Below are 19,620 nucleotides of genomic sequence, written 5' to 3'. Positions count from 1 at the left end.
CAAGGAAATATAACCTGTACATTTTTTATTCAGTCACCGTGCATTTTTCAATTCATCTCAAATATTCATACACATATGGAAGATTAACACTTACAAAATTATAATTTCTCTACTCAACAACATTTCAGGCTTCAGCACATATTTCAAAGTATTTTAAAACAAGAAGATAACAGTCACTAATTTAAGACTTTAAATAGTTTGCAATAAATTGTAGTTATTGGTATGCAATTCTGCATTCCATTTTGGAGATTGGGAAATATTGAAAGCACACACAGAAATAGCTATACTGCAGATATTTAGAGAATGATATGCCTTGCTTAAGTCATTATTCTAGAGAAAGGTTACAACAATAGAAAGTAAAGGAAAATGCACTGATGGTTTTAAATAGACACTGTAAGTGGAGTTTAAAAATAAGATGTCATCCCTCTCACCTGGAACTTCATACATTTATTACAGGAAGTAGACTTCAGAATAATTATGGGAAGTCCATGGAAAAAGCCTATTTATTAGCTTTTCAAGTAGAAAAATATTTGTCACTGAGTTTCCTAAACATTTAATTTAGGTGACAACAACACTTGAAGCCATGAGGTTATTGGTTGCAAAAATGTAGTCGGGTGGGAGTAATGGCATACACACAAATCATAAATACACTTATGTACAGTAGATACACTGTACTGCCTTACACTGAACTTCTACAATTTTACTTTTTTAATTACAGATGGATGAACCAGGCATCTTTTAATGAAAAATAAACTGCTGAAGAGCCTCCTAAAACTAACAAATAATGACTAGGAAAAATAATATCCCAAATTCTTTCCCAAGGCATAGTTCATAACAGTAGTTTTGTTGCCCAGTTCACGGGAAAAAACAATCCCTACATGGAAGATATCAACATCAGCCACAATCAAGATGGTACAGTGGGTGAGACTATGCTGCTGGCCAAGTGAGGCTTGCAGGGCTCAGAAAAGAGGGCATAGGAGACTGGTAAGACAGGCATTTCAGGAAAGGACATACCTTTCCTGCTGTCATCAAATTTCCTTTGGCTACAAATCAGGATAGTAAGTAACCAGCACAGTCTTACACTTGCTGCTTTTCTTGGAGCAGGTTTGCCGGAATCAGAAAGGAATTTTTCTGAAAACACAAAGGAGGGAGAGGCTTTTGTATTTGGTACAACATCACTCTGAAAGTGCATTTGAGTTTATTCTCTTTGTATATTGAACTAACTACAGCATCTTCCATGGCTACAGATAAAGGAAATAGTCAGCAGTAAACTAGAGGTTTTGAGCTGGCAAATCAGATGTCATGGGATAAATAGAATTAATAAGAACATAGTTTTGTGGACCTCCTTCTTTACAAATATGGTCCTTGCCTTAACAGAAGGAGTGATTTTCTTTGACCATATGAATTTTATGATGTGCATTATATTTACAGTTCTGATATAAATATCATAGCCACTGCTTACATGGTCTGTCAGTGTGCCTTTCTGCCTGCTGCCAGAATTTATAAATAAAGCAATGAACAATTTAAGCAGGTAGGAAAGCCATGCAGCCACGACTTCTATGTAATCTGTATCTGAACAAGAATATTTAATATATCAAATGGAATAGGACTGCCTTTTCTTTTGTGTTCTGGTGTGTTCTTACAGACACATGAGGAAGTTGAATAGGTAGTCCCACAATCCAGTGGACAGCATAAGGACTGCTTGCATGAAGAACGACTACTGAGTTAAAAAAAACAACTTAGCTAATCAGAAAGAATTCTAAATCAGAACTTGTTTCTAGTATGGAATTTTGGTATGCATTCCACATTGTGGAAAAACCTGAAAATTAATCTAATTACTTGTCATTCTCTTTCTCAGTCAAAATATATCACAGAATCGCTGAAATCTACAAAAACATCAGAAATATTACTGCAGCAGTTGAATCTCAACACATTCCATCTCTGCCACCAAAATGGTTTGTATGAATGAGTCCCAATGTACTTCAGGTTTGTACATACCAATCATTTAAGCTGCTTAAAAAAAACCTGGATATTTTGCAGCAATTCTCCTGCAGGAGATGTTGACTCCCAGAACAAAGCCAGAAATCAAACAGATGCCAAGCTGTTGTGTTTTAAATTGCCATAGTCACTAGTTAAATTAACATCTGCCTACAGTCATAGCTTTGTTGTTTTCTGCTTGACCTACATTCCATTATCTGCCAGAAAAAGAAAAAAACCTTATTCTAAAAATTCATGGGAAATGGTTCATGCTGGTTTTGATAAACTTTGGATAAACAATCTCAGACAAGTCTAATAAAATTAAATATATCACTTCTTTAACCTTGCAATCACTGGGAAGTTCTGTGAACAGCATTAAAAACTTCAGTAGAATTTCAGAGTATCTTGAGCTGTCAGTTATTTTCTTTGTCTTTAGGAAGATGTCTGTATGATAAAGATATCTCTTCAGTCCACAGGAAAAAAATAGATTCCTAAAAGTAGACTAAAAGAGATTAAAAGTGAAAAGAAAATTAGCTTTAAGTAAAAAGCAAAGACCTTAGCAGAAAAGACTCAGTTACAGTCATCAGCTGTTATTCAGTTAGATCTTTTCACAGTTGAAATAGATTGACTTTTGGGGTTTGTGATTGCTTAACTTCTTTAAAGTTTTTTGTATTATGCAGAACACTCCAGATCTAGAGAGACCCCATCTGGGAAGAAACTTTTTAATAAACAAACAGCAAGTCTTAGTTTAAATCTGGTCCAATATTTCTGCCATTAGTTATACTGCATCAGTTTAAGACTACTCAGTGTCCTTCCTCTTTGCTGAAAAACTCAGATTTGAAACTTTGCTTCATTTATTCCAAGAAGGATAGGAGACATGAAACACGAAAAAGGCTATGTCATACTATTTTGGGTTCCTGAAGAAAGAAAAGAGATGTGACAGATTGGTGGGAATGGACACTCCCTGACAGAACAGGAAGAAAAGCCAGTACTCAATTACAAGGGTGCTCCAGGTAGGAGAAGCAGAGAGACTGGAGGAGAAATGGATCTTCTGGACTCCAGGCAGACTGGTGACAGCTTAGGAGGAGAACATCGCACCAAGAATGAAATCAGGAGCATAATAGAGCAACTCAAGATTCCTGAAGTATCATCCAAAGGAGGAAGTAAATATCCCAAAAGGAAGATGTATATGGGACTAAGGAATGGATGTCTCAGGATAGAGATATCTGAACAGCTCAGATTCTTCACCTTACTGTCTGAACTTTCTTTTTACATTCAGTATGGGCAAAAAATTCTGCCCTTCCAGATGTTACAAAGTTCTAAAGATAGTTTAGGCTTTCAATGCAGTACAGCAATCACAAATTACAACAATATTTGTTATACATTTAAATATTTCAAGGCAAATAATAGAATGTGGTCTATCAAGGATAATTATTATTCATTTTACAGATACAGAACAGTTTTTCCAGTTCAAAGTCACAAGGCAGATAGCAGACTTAATTGTAAACTGAACAAGCAAGAGTGTGGGGGGGAATGTGGCTTCCCAAATAACAAGGATTTAACAGTTCTATTCTATTTCTAAAGCCCCTCCAAAGAGGTTGGTACAGCTTTTCTCCATTTGACAGTAGCAGCCATACACAAGAACAAGGTTTCAGAAACACCTGGTTTTCAACTGATACAATGAAAAATTAGCATCAAATCAAAAATTTAAAAATTTTGATTGCAAATTAAAATCATACATTTTATCTTATACAAACATTTCAGTTTTGATAAAACCAAAGTGATGTCAGTATCTTACACCTGAATGGCAAGGAGTGGCTTTTACCTCATTGCTGGGGAACTATTAAGATCTGACAGGGGGAGATACAGTTTTGTCACATAACTAAAAGCATCATGGCAGGTTCTGGGATGCTCATTTAGAACACAAGAAAGATACATTCAAAACCCACCTCATAGGAAAGTGCCTCAACTTTTGTGCTATGCAGGAATCTGAAGGAATTGTTGCAGGGGTTAAATAAGTAGGGTTTTTTACCAAGCCTCCCTCCTACTATCAATATAAGCATGTGGTGTGAATAATAGCTAGTAACGTTACAGAGATCATGAACTTGTGGATTATAAGTGTGACTAATGTCTGCTTAATGTTTAATCTGTGTTATGAGTAATTTCAAATAGTGTTTAGGGAAAGAAAGGGTTCAGGTTGGACTAATTAAACAAGAACTGCTGTAAACACCCTATACTTATGCAAGTTATTTGACTCTCGACTGAGCTGTGAATGCATAAAGGCATATCCATGTAGCCTTGTTTTGAGGTCAAAGGAAAATTACATAGATCATTAAAACTATACAGGTATCACATGAGAATGGCAAAGGTGGCTGTAGAATGCAAACAGCAATTGTCACCTGGAGAAATATTTCATTTGGAGCAATCAGTCATGTAAAGTATGTGATTAACTCTGAAAGTTGATATGAGGCACAATAAAAAGAAGAGCAATACCTCAAACAGAAGATAGTTCCTCCCTAGGTCTCTGCCTCACTGTAGATTTAAAATTTGGGACATAAATCAGAACATCAGGATTTTCTTTGCGTTTCCTGTACAATTAATCTAACAAGTAGTTTCCCCTTTGAGGCATCAGATCCTATCTTAAGTTCACTTCCCTTCATTTAAAAAGGCTCAATAAGAAGTACCCCAAATTAGATAATAGTGAATTTTAACTGTGATGTGCCATAGAGATTATGAATATTCCAGATAACTATTTTAAGGTGGGCTAGGTGAAATAGTAAGAAGAAAGTAGTGTTCATCCTCCTGAAATTGTGACTCTATTCTGAAAAATGTTTGGAACCAAAACTATACCTGTGTTTCAACATGTTTGGGGTTTTAAATAATTTATATGAATATATCTATAAAGTTTAAAAAATAAGGAAAAGGGGACTAACTGTCAGTAAAGCTATTGCTGTGATAAACTTCAAACTGGGAAAAAGGCTGGTTTTCACTTTCCCTACCTGCTTTTTTTCCAAAAAAAGAAAATCCATGTACAACAAGGAATTAAATTAAACTGCATAATTTACCAGCACACATGCATTTCATCATCTGGCTTACATACACTAGCTCTGAGTCAGAAATATTCACTGAAATGTGCTACTCTTGCAAGCACTACCTAACTTTGCTCTGCTATTAATCACTCGTGATGCAAGCACTCCCACCCATTTCTGAGAACAGTGTAGGCTGTCTGATAACTCACAGGCTTCGAGCTGCCCTTATAAAGTTGTTCCACTTCTGCATACTTCCTCATACTGCTAGTTTGTCGGTGAAGATGAAGCTCCTCATTTACATAGTCTTGCTGAAGTCAACTCTCCTTGCTTTGACAAATGTTTTTGCAGTTATTTTAGAAGAAGAAGAGAATGCTAAAGAAGCAAAACTTACTGAGGCTTGTCCCATAAAGCTCAAAACTAATCGGAAATGTGATGAAGGAGAGGATTGTCCTTATCAGATAACTTTGCCTCCGATGACCATCCAGATACCCAAAGAATTCAAACTGCTTGAGAAGACTCTCAAAGAAGTACAGACCCTTAAAGAATCAGTAAACAAGCTGAAAAAATGCTGCCAAGATTGCAAGCTGCAAGCAGATGACAACCAGGAAAGAGACAGAAGTAATGAATTCCTGCCACCCAACACTGCAGAAAACAGCGAAAGCCAAGATAACAGAGTACAGGAACTGCAAAGCAAAGTTAACAGAATGGCAACCAGCTTAAAAAATGCAAAGAGCCAGATTCAGACACTGCAGGGTCGTTTAGAGAAGCTGAGCCTCATAAACATGAACAATGTGGAACATTATGTTGACAGCAAAGTTGCAAATTTGACATTTGCTGTGAACAACCTGGATAACAAATGTTCTTCTAACTGCCCAGCAATGCAAGCAAAGCCTGGTATGTAATTTGTTAATTCTTACTGCTGTATAAGCTTTCAGTGCATTTCCCTGGTGTTAGGGAAACAATTTAAAATATATTTTACCCAAATAGCTGTGTTATTAATTTGACAAGTATCGGCTCTTTAAGTGTTTATTTATACTCCTGTAAAACATTTCAGCGGCCACTAGAGGGTTACTGAGAGCTGCAGGTGTTCAGTCCCTCCCAGGATTGGACTTCATTTAGGGATTAGTAACATTAAATTTTAAAGGACAATTTTTTGAAATTTAATAAATAAACATGAAAAATTAACTTTATTTTACACCATAATACCCTTCATTAGAGATATGAAACATCAGTGATGTACAAACATTTTCTCCTTGGATGAAAAGGGTTAAATTTTCTCTAGGTGTTTCTTAGAAAACTGCCTTTTGTTTTTTCTCGCTGCAAAACTGCAGATACTCTGTAAAGGGGTGCCAGGCATCATCAATCATCAAGTGAATCTAGCAAAATGCTTCATTTTTAATGGATAATAATTTTCTTATCACAGCAAACATCTGAAAGGCTCAGCTAAAAAAAGCTTACTAACAGCACTTCTCGACTGGGTAACATATGTATCATCATTTTAACACTAAACCCTTTGCTTAAATTTAATATATAACCAGCATAAAAGAGAAAACAGCTGTTATCACTGAAAAAATCCATTTTTTCTTTTACCATTTAATTCTCATAATAAAGGCATACAACCAATGCTCTCTTTCTAATATTTATTGTTATTTAAGTCAAGACTGAAGGGTTTTCTTAAAGTTATAAAGTTTTTATATTGCATATAGCAATCCTTGAAAACAAGAAATGCTCCCTAGATTGTCAGTGTATTCTACCACTTAGAGATCAAACATAAGAAGATAAAGCTCTTGAGAGACAAAACAGAGAAAGAGCAGGCTGCATTCTAATCTTTAGGTCTCTTGCTTAGCATCCAAGCTTAAAAAATAATTGTCCTTCTATCTACACACATTGGAAATGGATCTGCAAGTGTACAGTGTATGTACAGCTGAAATTCTTGAAAGTGTTCTTCTTTGAAAAGAGGAAATAAGTAATAATAAAGGTAATGCTCTTACTATATTAGTAATCAAATCAGATAAAAATCACTACAAATAAATTATGTTCATTCAGATACCAAACATTCACAAAAATAATGAGTAATAAATCACATTCAAGTACAGTACTTCAAAACAGACTAAATAACAGACTAAATTAGTTTTTCATATTCCTCACATTTACTGAATAGCTGGATAGTGTTCAGGACACATGCTCATGGAGATATTCCTTATATTTTACAACAACATGCTAAAAGCATTTGTAGCAGCAATAAATTCATTATGAAAGCTAGCAAGGAAAACAACTTTTTCCTATTCAGGAGCCATTCCCACATCCACTGAAAGTAATAGTAAACCTTTATTTAAATAGGAGTTGAATCGGATTATAGCAGCATTTTATCTGAAATGTATATTTTCTGTTAATAACGGCTCTGAACTTTAGTCCACCAGAGATTTTGCACAAAGCTCAGTGAAATAAATGAGAATTTATTGGGGATTTAGATTTGCTTTAAAGCCTTTGACGCCTATACTTTGTGGTTCCATAAATGTCCAGTTTTCTGGCAAACAAGAAGTCCTGAGTCTTGCTCCCTGCTGCAGCCTGAGATCACTCCTCCCTTTCAAGAAGCAGTTTGTTTAAATTTTCTAGGAAAAAATTACAACAGAATCTGAACATGAAAACACCATACATTCAAATCTGCAATAGGAATGAACATTATGGTTTTGACTCTTAACTGAGAACTTCTGAGAGCTCTCCATATCTCTTAAGAATATGGAATTCTAATACCATGCTGTTGAACAGAATGAAATAAATGGATGACATTGTGGATCAAAAATGGATTTTCACTCTGGGGAAAAAACCTGGGGGTATTTTTCTTCTGAATAAAACACATCAGCTATTGGTGAGAAAAAGGCACTGTTAACAGTAGATGCTAACATTCTTCCTTTCTGTAAACCCAGCAATGCCACATACACAGGAAAGCAGCATCACCTTCATCTTCCTAGGACTCACACAATTACAACAGATGCAACAATTTTATTACTTTTTTCCTGCTTCCTAAAGTACAGTCAACATTGACACACAAAGCATTCCTAGTGATGTTCTCTATCAAATGATGTTTACTTAACAATAGCCAGGTTAACATCATTCCCATATGGACAAAGCTCTTTCTTTGCCATACTGCCAGATGGAGCTGCAAATTTTAGGCAGGTTGTGAAGTTATACATTTAAATACAAAAGGCAGCAAGTGTGTAAATACAAAGCATTAGAAATATGGACTGAAGAAATCAGGTTGAATTTACATGAGAAAATAAAAGGATAGAGTAGAGAAAGGGACAAAAGGAAAGCAAATAATCAAAACACCCTTATATTAGGCATTTTGCTTAAAAAATGTAGTTTAGCTGGGTTTTTTAGTCAGCTATCTGATGCAGAGATCCTAGATGATATCAGTTATAAAGTAAATCTGATGGAAAAGGTGATTTTCCCTAAAACTGAAATTGTTGCAACACTATTTGTGATGTAAAACCCTCTCCCAATGCAAGTTCTGTACACCATATCAGTCTGGGTAAAAATCTGTTATATTTTTAAATTGAAATTATGTTCATTCTAACACTACTTGTTCTTTCACCAGTTATACAAATAATGCAGAGAGACTGTGCTGACCATTACACAGCAGGGAGAAGAAGTAATGGAATCTACAGGATTAGCCCTGATCCCAGAAACGAGAGCTTTGAAGTTTACTGTGACATGCAAACACAGGGAGGCGGCTGGACAGTGCTGCAGCGGCGTCAGGATGGCAGCACTAACTTCAACAGAACCTGGAATGACTACAAACATGGCTTTGGAAACCTCAGCAGGGAGTTCTGGCTAGGCAATGACAAAATTCACCTCCTGACAAGGAGCCAGGAAATGCAACTGAGAATCGATCTGGAAGATTTCAATGGGATCAGAGAATATGCCAAATACGAGCACTTCTACGTGGCCAACGAGTACCTCAAGTACCGCCTGAGCGTGCACGGCTACAGCGGCACTGCCGGAGACGCCCTCCACTACAGCAGGCACTACAACCACGACCAGAAGTTCTTTACAACCCCAGACAAGGACAATGACAGGTATCCCTCAGGAAACTGTGGTGCCTACTACAGCTCTGGCTGGTGGTTTGATGCCTGCTTGTCAGCCAATCTCAACGGCAAGTACTACCACAAGAAGTACAAAGGTGTTCGCAATGGCATTTTCTGGGGTACGTGGCATGGTATGTCTGATGATACTCCCACTGGATACAGGCAACCCTTTAAGTCAGTAAAGATCATGATCAGACCCAAAAGTTTTGTGCAGTAATTCTACACAATTCTCTTAACTAGTTTGCATTGGATTGCACTCAAAATTGTACTTATTCAGTATTATACTCAGAAATCAAGTATTCAGTTATGTTTGGCAAAAGATTGTTCTAGACAAAACAACATACTTCCACATAATCTTTTTAGAGATGGTTTGACCCATATAATGTATTAAAACCAGCATTAAAATATCTGAGTAGTTATTGCTAAAACTTAACACCAGTTAGGTCTTGGTTTTGTTATGTAAATATTCTAAACATTGCTTTTGGTGCTTTTACTGACTGTGATATACCACATTTTATGATTTAAAACTTTTCTATTGTCTTCCACAAGTTGTGTCTGAATGAAGACCTACATTTTAACCTGAAAATAATTCAGAGGTAACTAATAGAAATTTGTCAATGCTTCAAAAAAAACCCCTAGTTTCTCTAAAACAGTCTTTTTCCATCATATGTCCTTCATAACTTCAAAAGTATACCACAGCAACATCAATATAATTTAGGAAAACTACTAAAAATTATTATTTTTAAAGAATTAGAAAACAGAGGGCCACATGGTTTGCCCAAAGACACACAAAAAAGGCTTTGAAGAAAACAGAAAATTAATATGATTCCTCAAATTTCATCCCTTTATCAAAGGTTTTTCAAAGTTGGTAGAAGAATTGAATAAAAGCAGAGGAAATTATTATAAAATCATAGAATCATTTCATTTGGAAAAGACCTTTAAGATCATTGAGCTCAACTGTTAACACAGAACTGCCAAGTCCACACTAAGCCATCTACACATGGAGAGAGTATGTACTGAACAACAACATTCTTGCTCTTTTTGGTTCCTCCTTCCAAGCTCAAGGTCCTATTTGTCATTTGTAGGAGAAAGGAGCCATTATGTAGCTTGTGGCACATTTATGCAGGCAGGTAGTCAGGTAGGAGGAAGACACATCAATAAGAATCCATATTCTTTGCATTAATGCCTCTAAATACATACAAAGAGTTTCCAGTGCCATTTTGCTTTCTCCTGAATCCTTTAGGTAAGTCAAATGTTACAAGATGCTCTTGTAGAGACTCATGCTCTCACTCAAATAATTCTCAGTCTACATATCATTAGATTCTAATGAAACTAAAAATTATAAATGTTTTGTAACATAAAAGACTGTTCTCCCCTTTTTTAGACTACACATTTTGTAGCCACAGAAACATAAAAACATACTGTCAGTTCTAAGCAGAAAAGAGAATATATGATCAAAGATTTTTTCAAAAATAAAAAAAATAAAAGAAATGAACTTGTCAAATAGTGCAGGAATTTCAATTTAGAGATACTGCTATTAAATCTCATGTTGTAGATAGTGAGCACAAGTTTGACTGCACATATTTAGACCATGTCTCTATAAAGATAGTGACCAACATTGAGTGGAGGTGCCACTTATCTTAGCAAGAGGCTATCCTACTATCTTGCTTACACCAATCCTGAGATGCAGAAAAACTACACTAAAACTCTATATCTTTATCAATTAAGTGTGGTCATTGTTGGCATAGCTTTTTAGATTAAGAGACATGAAAAAAAAGAATACAAGTATACATCTGACCTAATACTTTATAAATATTATCTCTACTTTTTTTTAAGATTACAACAAAAGTATTATGGCTATAAGTAATGCAAATGAAGAACACTGGCAATAGCTAAATTGTAAAATATTAATATATATTTTAAAGAAGTAAATACTTTGAAGGAGAGTTCAAATGTAATTTGGTTTAATTATATTTCAATTTTAAAGAGCAATGAAAAGTTTTAACTGCAAGATGTATCTTTGCTTGAGAATATGTTTTGAAGCTATAGAATATTTATTTTGGGATAAAAAATAGTTGTCTAAACAAAACAAAAAAAAGCAACTGATGAAGTGTTGGTTAGAAGAGTAAATATCTAATTGCATATGATTACATTCAATCATTTTGCATGAAATGCACAATTTGCTCCTATTCATTATATGATAACTAGCTAAGTGTGACTTATGGTACCTACAAGATTCCATTTGAAAGTTGTAAGAAGAGAAACTGTCCTTTCTTAAATCTTACTTAAAGGAAACTTTGTAAAACACAGAAATGTTAACAGAATAAGCAAATGTGACTAAAATCACCTGCAAAAGCTTTGTCTAATGACTTTAAAAACAAAAACCAAAAAAAAAGAGAAAGAAAGTGTAATGCTGTTACAGAAATCTGATTATTACCTGCCTGGAACTGTTGTAGCTGAATCTCTGTCAATATGCACTAGTTTTTTTTACAAAGTGTAACTCCATCTCCTTGTTGCAAACATTATTTGTTTTTGCTTGGTGTAATAAAATAAGAACATCCCACTGTTAAAGCTGTACTACTGTCATATATGTACATAAGGACTATTAAAAATTACTCAAACAATTTTATTGATATTCTGTAAAAATTAAAGCAGTAAGAAAACACCAATAACCAACACAGATGACTATGTCATGCCAAGAGAGTACTTGCTAGTAATGACAGTTCCTTAGAGATCTGTTTTATGACCCATCAGCTGCCAGACAATACCAAGGGCTGAAATCTCAGATATTTTTTGTAACTATGCATATTTTGGAAGAGAAAAAAGTAATCGTCCAATGAAGAGTTTACACAACCTCTATCTTTAACATGAAACAGGAGAAGCAAAGCAATGTTTTGACCTTTCAGATCACATACAAGAATCACCAAAGCATGTGAACACAAATACATACCCCAAATTAAATCATGCAGTTTTTTGTACAAAGTAAAAGCCCTTGATCTCTGCCTAAGGCTTAATAATTCAAAACATGTCTTTCAGTCTATGGAAAACATCTATATAACACTGATTAGCATATGAAGACACTTGTGGTTTTAATCCTGATAATATTTAAATAGTGAATTTTAGTGGAAAAAAATTACTAACAGTGGGTTTGCTAGCTAAATTCCTATGGCTTGTTTCCAAAATATAAAGGCACAAGCCCATCCATTCAGTGTGATTAGCCAAGCAGGCTGTAATGTCTTGGCTTTCTACACATTGCTTAAACAAAACCAAACCAAAACTAAAAAAAAAGCCCCAAACAAACCAGAGAAGAAACTTAAAGAAGGTTTGAAAGCACTGGTGCTTTTCCCTTCCCTTTTAAATGCAAATACCTGTTTCCTTAACTATGATAATTGGGAAAGACTGCAGTCAAACTTGGAGTGAGTTGAGAACAATATGTAGTTTGACAAATTGGTGGGGAAAAAAATTACTTTTATGTGTTTATTTGGAAAAGAACTTAAGATGGTTGCCAGTCCCTACCCAGACCCCTGTTGAAAAATTAAATCAAAATCAAACAAAAGTGCCAAATTCACCTAGCTTCTATGACTTACATGTCATGAAAAAACCAAAGCAGGAAGAATGCAACTTGAATTTTCACAGAGGAAAAAAAAAAAAAAAAGAAGATAATATAATTAAATACTAACCTAAAAAGAAAGGGGATTTAAATATATTAAAATATTTTTAGATTTTTTGTATTCTTTTTCTTTCAGGAAAAAAGGTAAAAGTGGTACACATAGGCCTGAAGACATTGACATAAGTTTTAAAGAAAAATGGCTGAGCAATATAATCTATAGGTGCTGCTAGATACAAACATTTCCCGTAATAAATTTATCTCTTCCATTCACTGCTTTAATTAAACTTTTATGGAGTTATAGTTATTCTGCCAGAAGTTAATTTGGCTGTCGTACTCAATGGTAACCAGAAACAGAACAAAATTTTAAGATAGTATTTCAAGTCCAACCTTCACACAAGCCAGGAGAACATGGAAATTATGAAAGCAGTATTATTTTTTAAGTCCTCATTCATAAGCTTTTTCTTATCTTAATTAAAGGAGTAATCCATTTGGAAAATAATAATGGGAAAAAAGAACCTAAATTACCTGATTATGTTTATATAATCAAGACAAACTGGAAGTTTAATTAAGACTACATTTCAGCAGGAATAGCATGCCATCATTTAAAATTACACTGTACAAAATAATAGTTGGCTTTACACACTTTTAAGCAATTACATGGAGTGAATGGTTTTTATGGAAAAGCAGGATGCACTTTGAGAAACAAAACTTCTCATACCTTTCTTCAGACAGAGTACAAAAGCATCTCCACCTCACTCTCCAGTTTAACCTCCATATGCTCAATCCAAATACAAGAATTCTTTCTCATGTAGATATTTAAGGCTCTGTTCATTCAGGAGTATTTGGACACAGGTGCTTTGAATAAGTAAATCAGGAACCCCCTTTTTAACCTTTTAAGTAACCTCATGTGTGTAACAGATGATTCTCCACCAATGAAGTTTTTACTGAATGTTTGATTGGTTCACATTGCTCTGGCTTCCTCATCACATGGTTGTGCTGACATACAATCCCAGGTAGACTCAGTTTTTAGTACAAATTTGCCTTGTCTCAAATACACATTTTAAGTGAGAAATGAGGGAGAGATAGCTTTGGAAAACAACATAGCAATATACTTGTCAAGTTTCATGAGTATCAGAAACAGCTGAGAAAAGGCCAAAATGCAAGAAGATGTTAAAGGTTATTCCTTCCCCTAGCCCCACAATGGAGAGCTCTAGTTCCTCCGTATGGTATGAAATCTGCACACTTCACTTTATAACAGCATAAAAAACCAAGACCTCATAAAAATTTTCAAACAGGCTTTTCAGAAATGAACAGAAATACCATCTGCTTTGTGATAGTTCAAACACACCCAACCACTTCCTGGCCTAGTCCCCTCTCAGTATCACCTGCTATTGGTAAAAAGAACCTCTCTGTAGAATGAGCATGTTATACCAGCTCTGTTCCCATTCCTGCTGTTTGAAAGCACCTGTAAATTCACCCAATTCCTCTCCAGCTTCTTTAGGAACAGTCTGCAACAAAGATTTGCTTTAACATTCACAATACAAACTATTTCCTACTTGCTGGAAACTGTTGCAAAAACCACACTCTAGCTTACAGAAACATTATCATCCCTAGCTGACTTCCCAAAAGGTTTATTTCATTAGCAGTCAGATTCCTGTGCATGGAGGTGGAGACAACATCTGTCTCAGCTGTCTGTGCCAACATATTTATATGCTTTTTTGTTGGGCCAGGAGCCTTTGAAGCTTGTCATGTGGAGTGTGCCAGGATCAGCTTAAGTTAAAAATGTTGTTTGCTTTAAACATACTAAGCTGTGTCGAGATTTTTATATCTTTGATAGAGCACATATATATGTGGTGAGTACTAAAACAAATTATGCACTGCTATAGTTACCATGCAAAAATATAGTGATGATTACACTTTATAACAGCAGAAAGCACATTACAGAATATGTACAGGGACAGAAATTAAAATGGTGATTATGTAAAAAAAAAAGTTCTATCTTAATCTTTTAGGTAGCTTTTCTAGGGAAATTTTCATTTAAAGATAAAGAAACTTTTTATTTAAAGGAAACTTGCTTACACTCACCATTTAACCTAAGTTAGGAGACAAAAACTAGCTTGTTACCAAAAGAAATTGAAAACAACTCTAATTTCTAGAAGAGCATTGTTAGATGTGTCTATGTCACTGAAGAATTATATGAAATATTGATTCTTGGTGTTTATATTTGAAAGTTGTAGCCAACCTTTATGTGACTTTCTCTTCTTTCCTGCAGCACAGATGAGAAAAAGGGGAAAAATGAGAAGCACCTTTCTCCCCTCAAACAACATTCGAACACATGCATCATTCTTTGACATTAAAGCTCTTACAGATAGCAGATAGGCATGAATCAGCATCAGATAATCAGAAACAAAATTTGCTTGAGAATTCTTTGTCATACAGTTTATTTCTTGAGATTTTGCTCTGTGTTTCCACCAGAACTGAGATTTTGGCTAGCATCTTTTTTAGCAGTTCAACCGCTTTTGGCAGTCAGGAGTATAAAGTCACTAATCTCAGAAAGACTCTGAGCTTCAACATAGTAATGAAAAATATTCATGAAAGGTTCTTTCTGCTTCTTGGTGGCAATAGGACACTTGGACATCAGAGATGAAGAAATGTAGCATAATAGTGACAATTTCCACCAAAAAAAGCAGCACAAATGAAAACTTTGGTGCTGGTATCAGAAAGGGGACACTGATCATTTTATAGGATATAGAGTGCAGCAGTTTACAATAGACCAGTCAGGAAAATCTCCCAAAGGAGTTTATTCTTCTGCATGTTTAGATTTAGCAAATAAATGGATGATGTCTGTTAGCAGGAAGGGATTATTGTGGTACCTTCCAAACAAGGTACCACTCACTGGATCTGGAGAGCAGCAAAGCACTTTTCATTCACAGCTGCACTATTCTGCAGAACAGATAGCTGCTTGGTAATAAATAAAAACACTTGGTGAAAAGAAGTCATGATTAATTGGGTGCCTTTTGTTTGAACTCTATCAAGTTCTTAATATTTCTACCTAACCCACAAAGCTAAACAATGTTACTATTAAGGTTTTATTAAAAATAAAGGAGAGATAGCATACATGTTTTAATTCTCGCTCTTTGTATGTTTGAGTATCTGCTGCTTACATGAGAAAAACAAGACTGGCTTGATGGGAAGAAGGTATATATCTGTTTTTAAAGAAATCTTATAATAACAAAAGGTGTCCCTTCTGGTAAGTACATGCTGTGCAGGCATAAAGGACCAGTCAGTGAAACTGAGATACTATGATACAACTCTTCTTCTGTGGAAAAATCCTGAAAGCTATACCAAGTAGTTGAAGCCAGCATCAATGCAAGAAACCTCTGTGGTGACCAAAGCCATATACCCTGAATTATGTATAAAGTTCAGCAAAAGAAAACAAATACGTCAGTGGAAGAGAAGAAATGTGAATAAGGGATGAAAAGCCAAACTCACAAGTGAAGTACAAGTGCAAACTGTTAAAAATTGTGGTAAAATAAATGAGTCATAGTTCTCTTCTAGAAATTGACAAAATGACCAGAAGACCTTATTTATGAAATATTATGCAAATTTCTTACTTTATTTTTCCACAGCATGTTTTTTCCTGAGTTGGGAACAACTCTAAATACTAAGTTTTTCCTGTATTTGCCATTAACGGCTTACAGTGTTATCAGCGTTAAACAAGTTAGCTTTAAATTTGATATGCAGAATAACCTCTTTGGAAAGATTTTTTGAGAAAAAAAATCAGGCAAATAATCTAATAATTTTCTAGATTAAGTCCAGAAAAATTAATTTTCACCTTGATTAAAAATAAGGAAAACAAAGAAAAAATGCAGAATACAGTTTAGAAGGGGCATGGGGGCACTTTTGCTGCTGCCTTGGACTGAGAATAAAGGGGGTTTGTGCTGCAACAATACTGGAAGCTATGGGCTCCCCATACACTGGCACTGGACTGAAAACAGCAGCTTCAAACTATGTTCAGTATGATCTAATAGCAGGATACGAAAGGTCCAGCCCTATTTTCCCCTTCACTACAAATTCTTGCCACGTCCTTTCTCCTGACCTTAGATTGCAGGCAGAGAGTGAGAGCCAGGGTAGCAAACTGATCTGACAGATCCAAGATGGAAAGAGTCCAAGGTAAAGCAATTTTAGGTAAGAACTTCAAGAAAACCATGAAGTATGAACAAAGCCTGATAAGGATACAAGATAGAGATATACATTTTTATTATAAAAAGGGCAGAAATTGGCAGGTCTCCCTTTTTAATGTGGGAAAGACAAGAAGAAAGCTACATTATTCACTACAAAGGAAACTTAAACTGGGATATAGGGAAAACTTTTTACAAAACCCTGGCAATGATGACATACTGGAAAAGAATATACAAAGAGCGCTCTCCACCAATTAAAGATTTAAGAACAAATAAGACAAATATCTGCAAAGAATCTACTTCAGTGGCAAATTTGGATTAGATTATCTCTTAATAACTCTTCTGGCCTTACATATATAAGGATTCCATTTGATATATATTTTATATTTAAAATTTTTAAATACTTAGTATTTCAAAAGACTCCTTAACACAAAAAAATCACAAAAGAAACTGAGCTCCAAAAGGCTTCTTCTATCACCATCATCAATTAATAGTGCCTCAGGAGCCACTTACCTGCGATTTCTCCTGAAGCTACCAAGCCTTTTAAAAAATCACGATGCAATTACCTCTACAGATAGAATACTACAAGAGCAAAACCAAGATCTCTGTATTCTCATTTCCCTTAAGGCCATGATCACTGTAAACAATAACATTCTCTATCAAGCACAGCATCCCCAGCAAGAATATGACACTACTTCACAAAATTTTCTTACCACTTAGAAAAAAGTCAAAGAAATGGGGATGATATAGATAGTCTGTGGTAACAACCTTCAATTATTAGCAGAAAAGATACACCTCAAAATAATTTACTTTGTACTGCTACAGACAGAGAAATCTGGGGTACATGGTACCTCATCTAAACACTGAAATGCAGGACTTGCTGTTAGGCCAGTGGGTCCCTGCTCCTCCTCTACTGTCAGGCTAGTGGGTCCCTGCTCCTCCTCTGCCTTTAGGCCGGTGGGTCCCTCCTCCTCCTCTGTCAGGCCGGTGGGTCCCTCCTCCTCCTCCTCCTCTGCTGTCAGGCCAGTGGGTCCCTCCTCCTCCTGGCTAGGAGCTGCTGCAGTCACCTCACAGGTAGGTGACTCATTCTCAGTTGCCAGCTCTGTGTCAGCAGCACTTCCTTCATCAGCCTGACTCATTGTTTAAAGGTCTAGAAAGTAACAAAAAACACCAATACAGTTCATTAGATCCAGGGATTGTGAAAGATAAATGTGTAGTGTGAAAACCACTACATAAACATGTCAGACCCACATTCAAACCATGTGAGCAGATTAGATAACTCTACCCTTACAACTTCATGAAAGACTTCATGCAAGAGGCTGCACTATCATTCTATCATACTCTTGAGTATTTTTAAAATATCCTGAAGAAAGCTCTTATTCCATTTAGGTAACACAGTCTTTTAATAAATGCACAGACAGAGAAATTAAAGAAGGTTGGAGCAAGCAGGGCTGTTGGAAAATATAATTTTGCTATATTTACATTATAGAAAAATCCCATATTAATATCTGTCATATAGGAATTGAAATCTCTAAGATACTTCCATTAGAAACAGCTAGATTAGGACATTGAGTACTTACTTAGTAAGATTGGACTTAATGCCATAAAGTTCCTATAATTTCACTTTGTGTTTACTATCTTGGTCCAGCACTTGAGAATTATGTTCCCAAGCTTCAATCATCAGAACTCTTTGGGATGTGTGAAAATGCCAGAGTGAGCAAAGGAAATAGGAGGCAGAATACAAGGGGATACAATGCTCCTGGTACCCTGATAAATCAGCAATGTCCATCAATTAGGTCTTCATCATTACATCAAATGTGAGTTAATATCTGCAAAACCCATCTTCTGGCATAACAGCATGTTTTGTATATCCAAAGAGTTGTAAAATACCAACTTTTTACATGAAGAAACATGAAAGGTGACAAAAACATCACAAGAGAAAGATAAAGGAGACATGGGATGATCCACCAGAGGCAATAAGCATCTTACGGAGGGAAGAGAGGGGAAGAGGGACACAGAAATCTTGCCATGACATAGTGAGAGAGGGGAGGTATGGAGCACTTGTAGAGCAAGAAACAGTTCAAAGTGGAAATGGAAGAGTTCAAGAATTCCTTCACAAGTTCACTGAAGTTGTTTTAGATGACAGAAAGGGACAGATCAGTATCACAGTATTTTAGTGCAAAATTTTGGGAGAAAGATAACTGACTTTTGCAAATGTTCACCTGATACCAGCAGGTCTTTCTACATTAGCTATTTATTATGAAGAGGATATTGTATTCTGCTATGGAACCACATCACAATAAAACCCATATCAGCTGCCAAAGTTGCAGAATCCTCTTCAAATTAGGCAGTCTTGACATTATTTAGCATTTCACATAATATGTGGGAGACCTTCCTCTTTTTTTAAAAGAGTGCTCTCTTTTAATCTCACTATAAATCAAGGTCAACCAAAATTAAAACTGTAATAAAATTAAGAAGAAATTTTGAGACTACTTCTATAACATATACCAGATCTTTTCAATGAAACAGACAGTGCAATTTGGCATTGCACAGCCAGAAAACTGACAGTTAAGAAAAGTATAATTGCTTTTTATAATTGTGGTGGGAAAATGAATACAAAAGTGTTGGGTTGTTTGTATGCACCTTTTGAAAAGTTATTTGTCTATAATGGTAGTGAAAGTTAAACTGGCAAGTTTATTACTTTCTTCAGTACTGTTTGGAATTCCTTCAGGAAC

At 35.4% G+C, this 19,620-nt stretch overlaps 2 protein-coding genes across 3 annotated transcripts in view; one reads left to right on the top strand and one right to left on the bottom strand.

The window, feature by feature from the left end:
* Nucleotides 1-19,620, bottom strand: part of CCDC146 (coiled-coil domain containing 146) — a 65,642-nt gene that overhangs the window by 40,860 nt on the left and 5,162 nt on the right. For both annotated transcript variants that reach the window (XM_071423980.1, XM_071423979.1), the window contains exon 2: nt 17,737-18,035. In XM_071423980.1, coding sequence (XP_071280081.1) covers nt 17,737-18,024 — 288 coding nt within the window. In that variant the 5' untranslated portion in view covers nt 18,025-18,035. The remainder of the gene's footprint in view (nt 1-17,736; nt 18,036-19,620) is intronic.
* FGL2 (fibrinogen like 2) lies at nt 5,097-11,713 on the top strand. The gene is made up of 2 exons (XM_071423985.1): nt 5,097-5,900; nt 8,605-11,713. The coding sequence occupies exons 1-2, from the start codon at nt 5,162-5,164 to the stop codon at nt 9,309-9,311; spliced, it is 1,446 nt and encodes a 481-aa protein (XP_071280086.1). The 5' UTR covers nt 5,097-5,161; the 3' UTR covers nt 9,312-11,713.

This window comes from Agelaius tricolor, unplaced genomic scaffold (assembly GCF_023055355.1).
Source record: "Agelaius tricolor isolate 1412-34295 unplaced genomic scaffold, bAgeTri1.0.p SCAF_3, whole genome shotgun sequence".
In the NCBI taxonomy this organism is placed as follows: Eukaryota; Metazoa; Chordata; class Aves; order Passeriformes; family Icteridae; genus Agelaius; species Agelaius tricolor.
Note: the sequence above shows the minus strand (reverse complement) of the source record. Positions and strands in the feature narration are given on the sequence as shown.

Coding starts and splice junctions, on each gene's coding strand:
- FGL2 (XM_071423985.1), top strand. CDS start 5,162: ATGCAAGCACTCCCACCCATTTCTGAGAACAGTGTAGGCTGTCTGATA. Junction 5,901..8,604: donor AGCAATGCAAGCAAAGCCTG/GTATGTAATTTG, acceptor TTCTTTCACCAG/TTATACAAATAATGCAGAGA.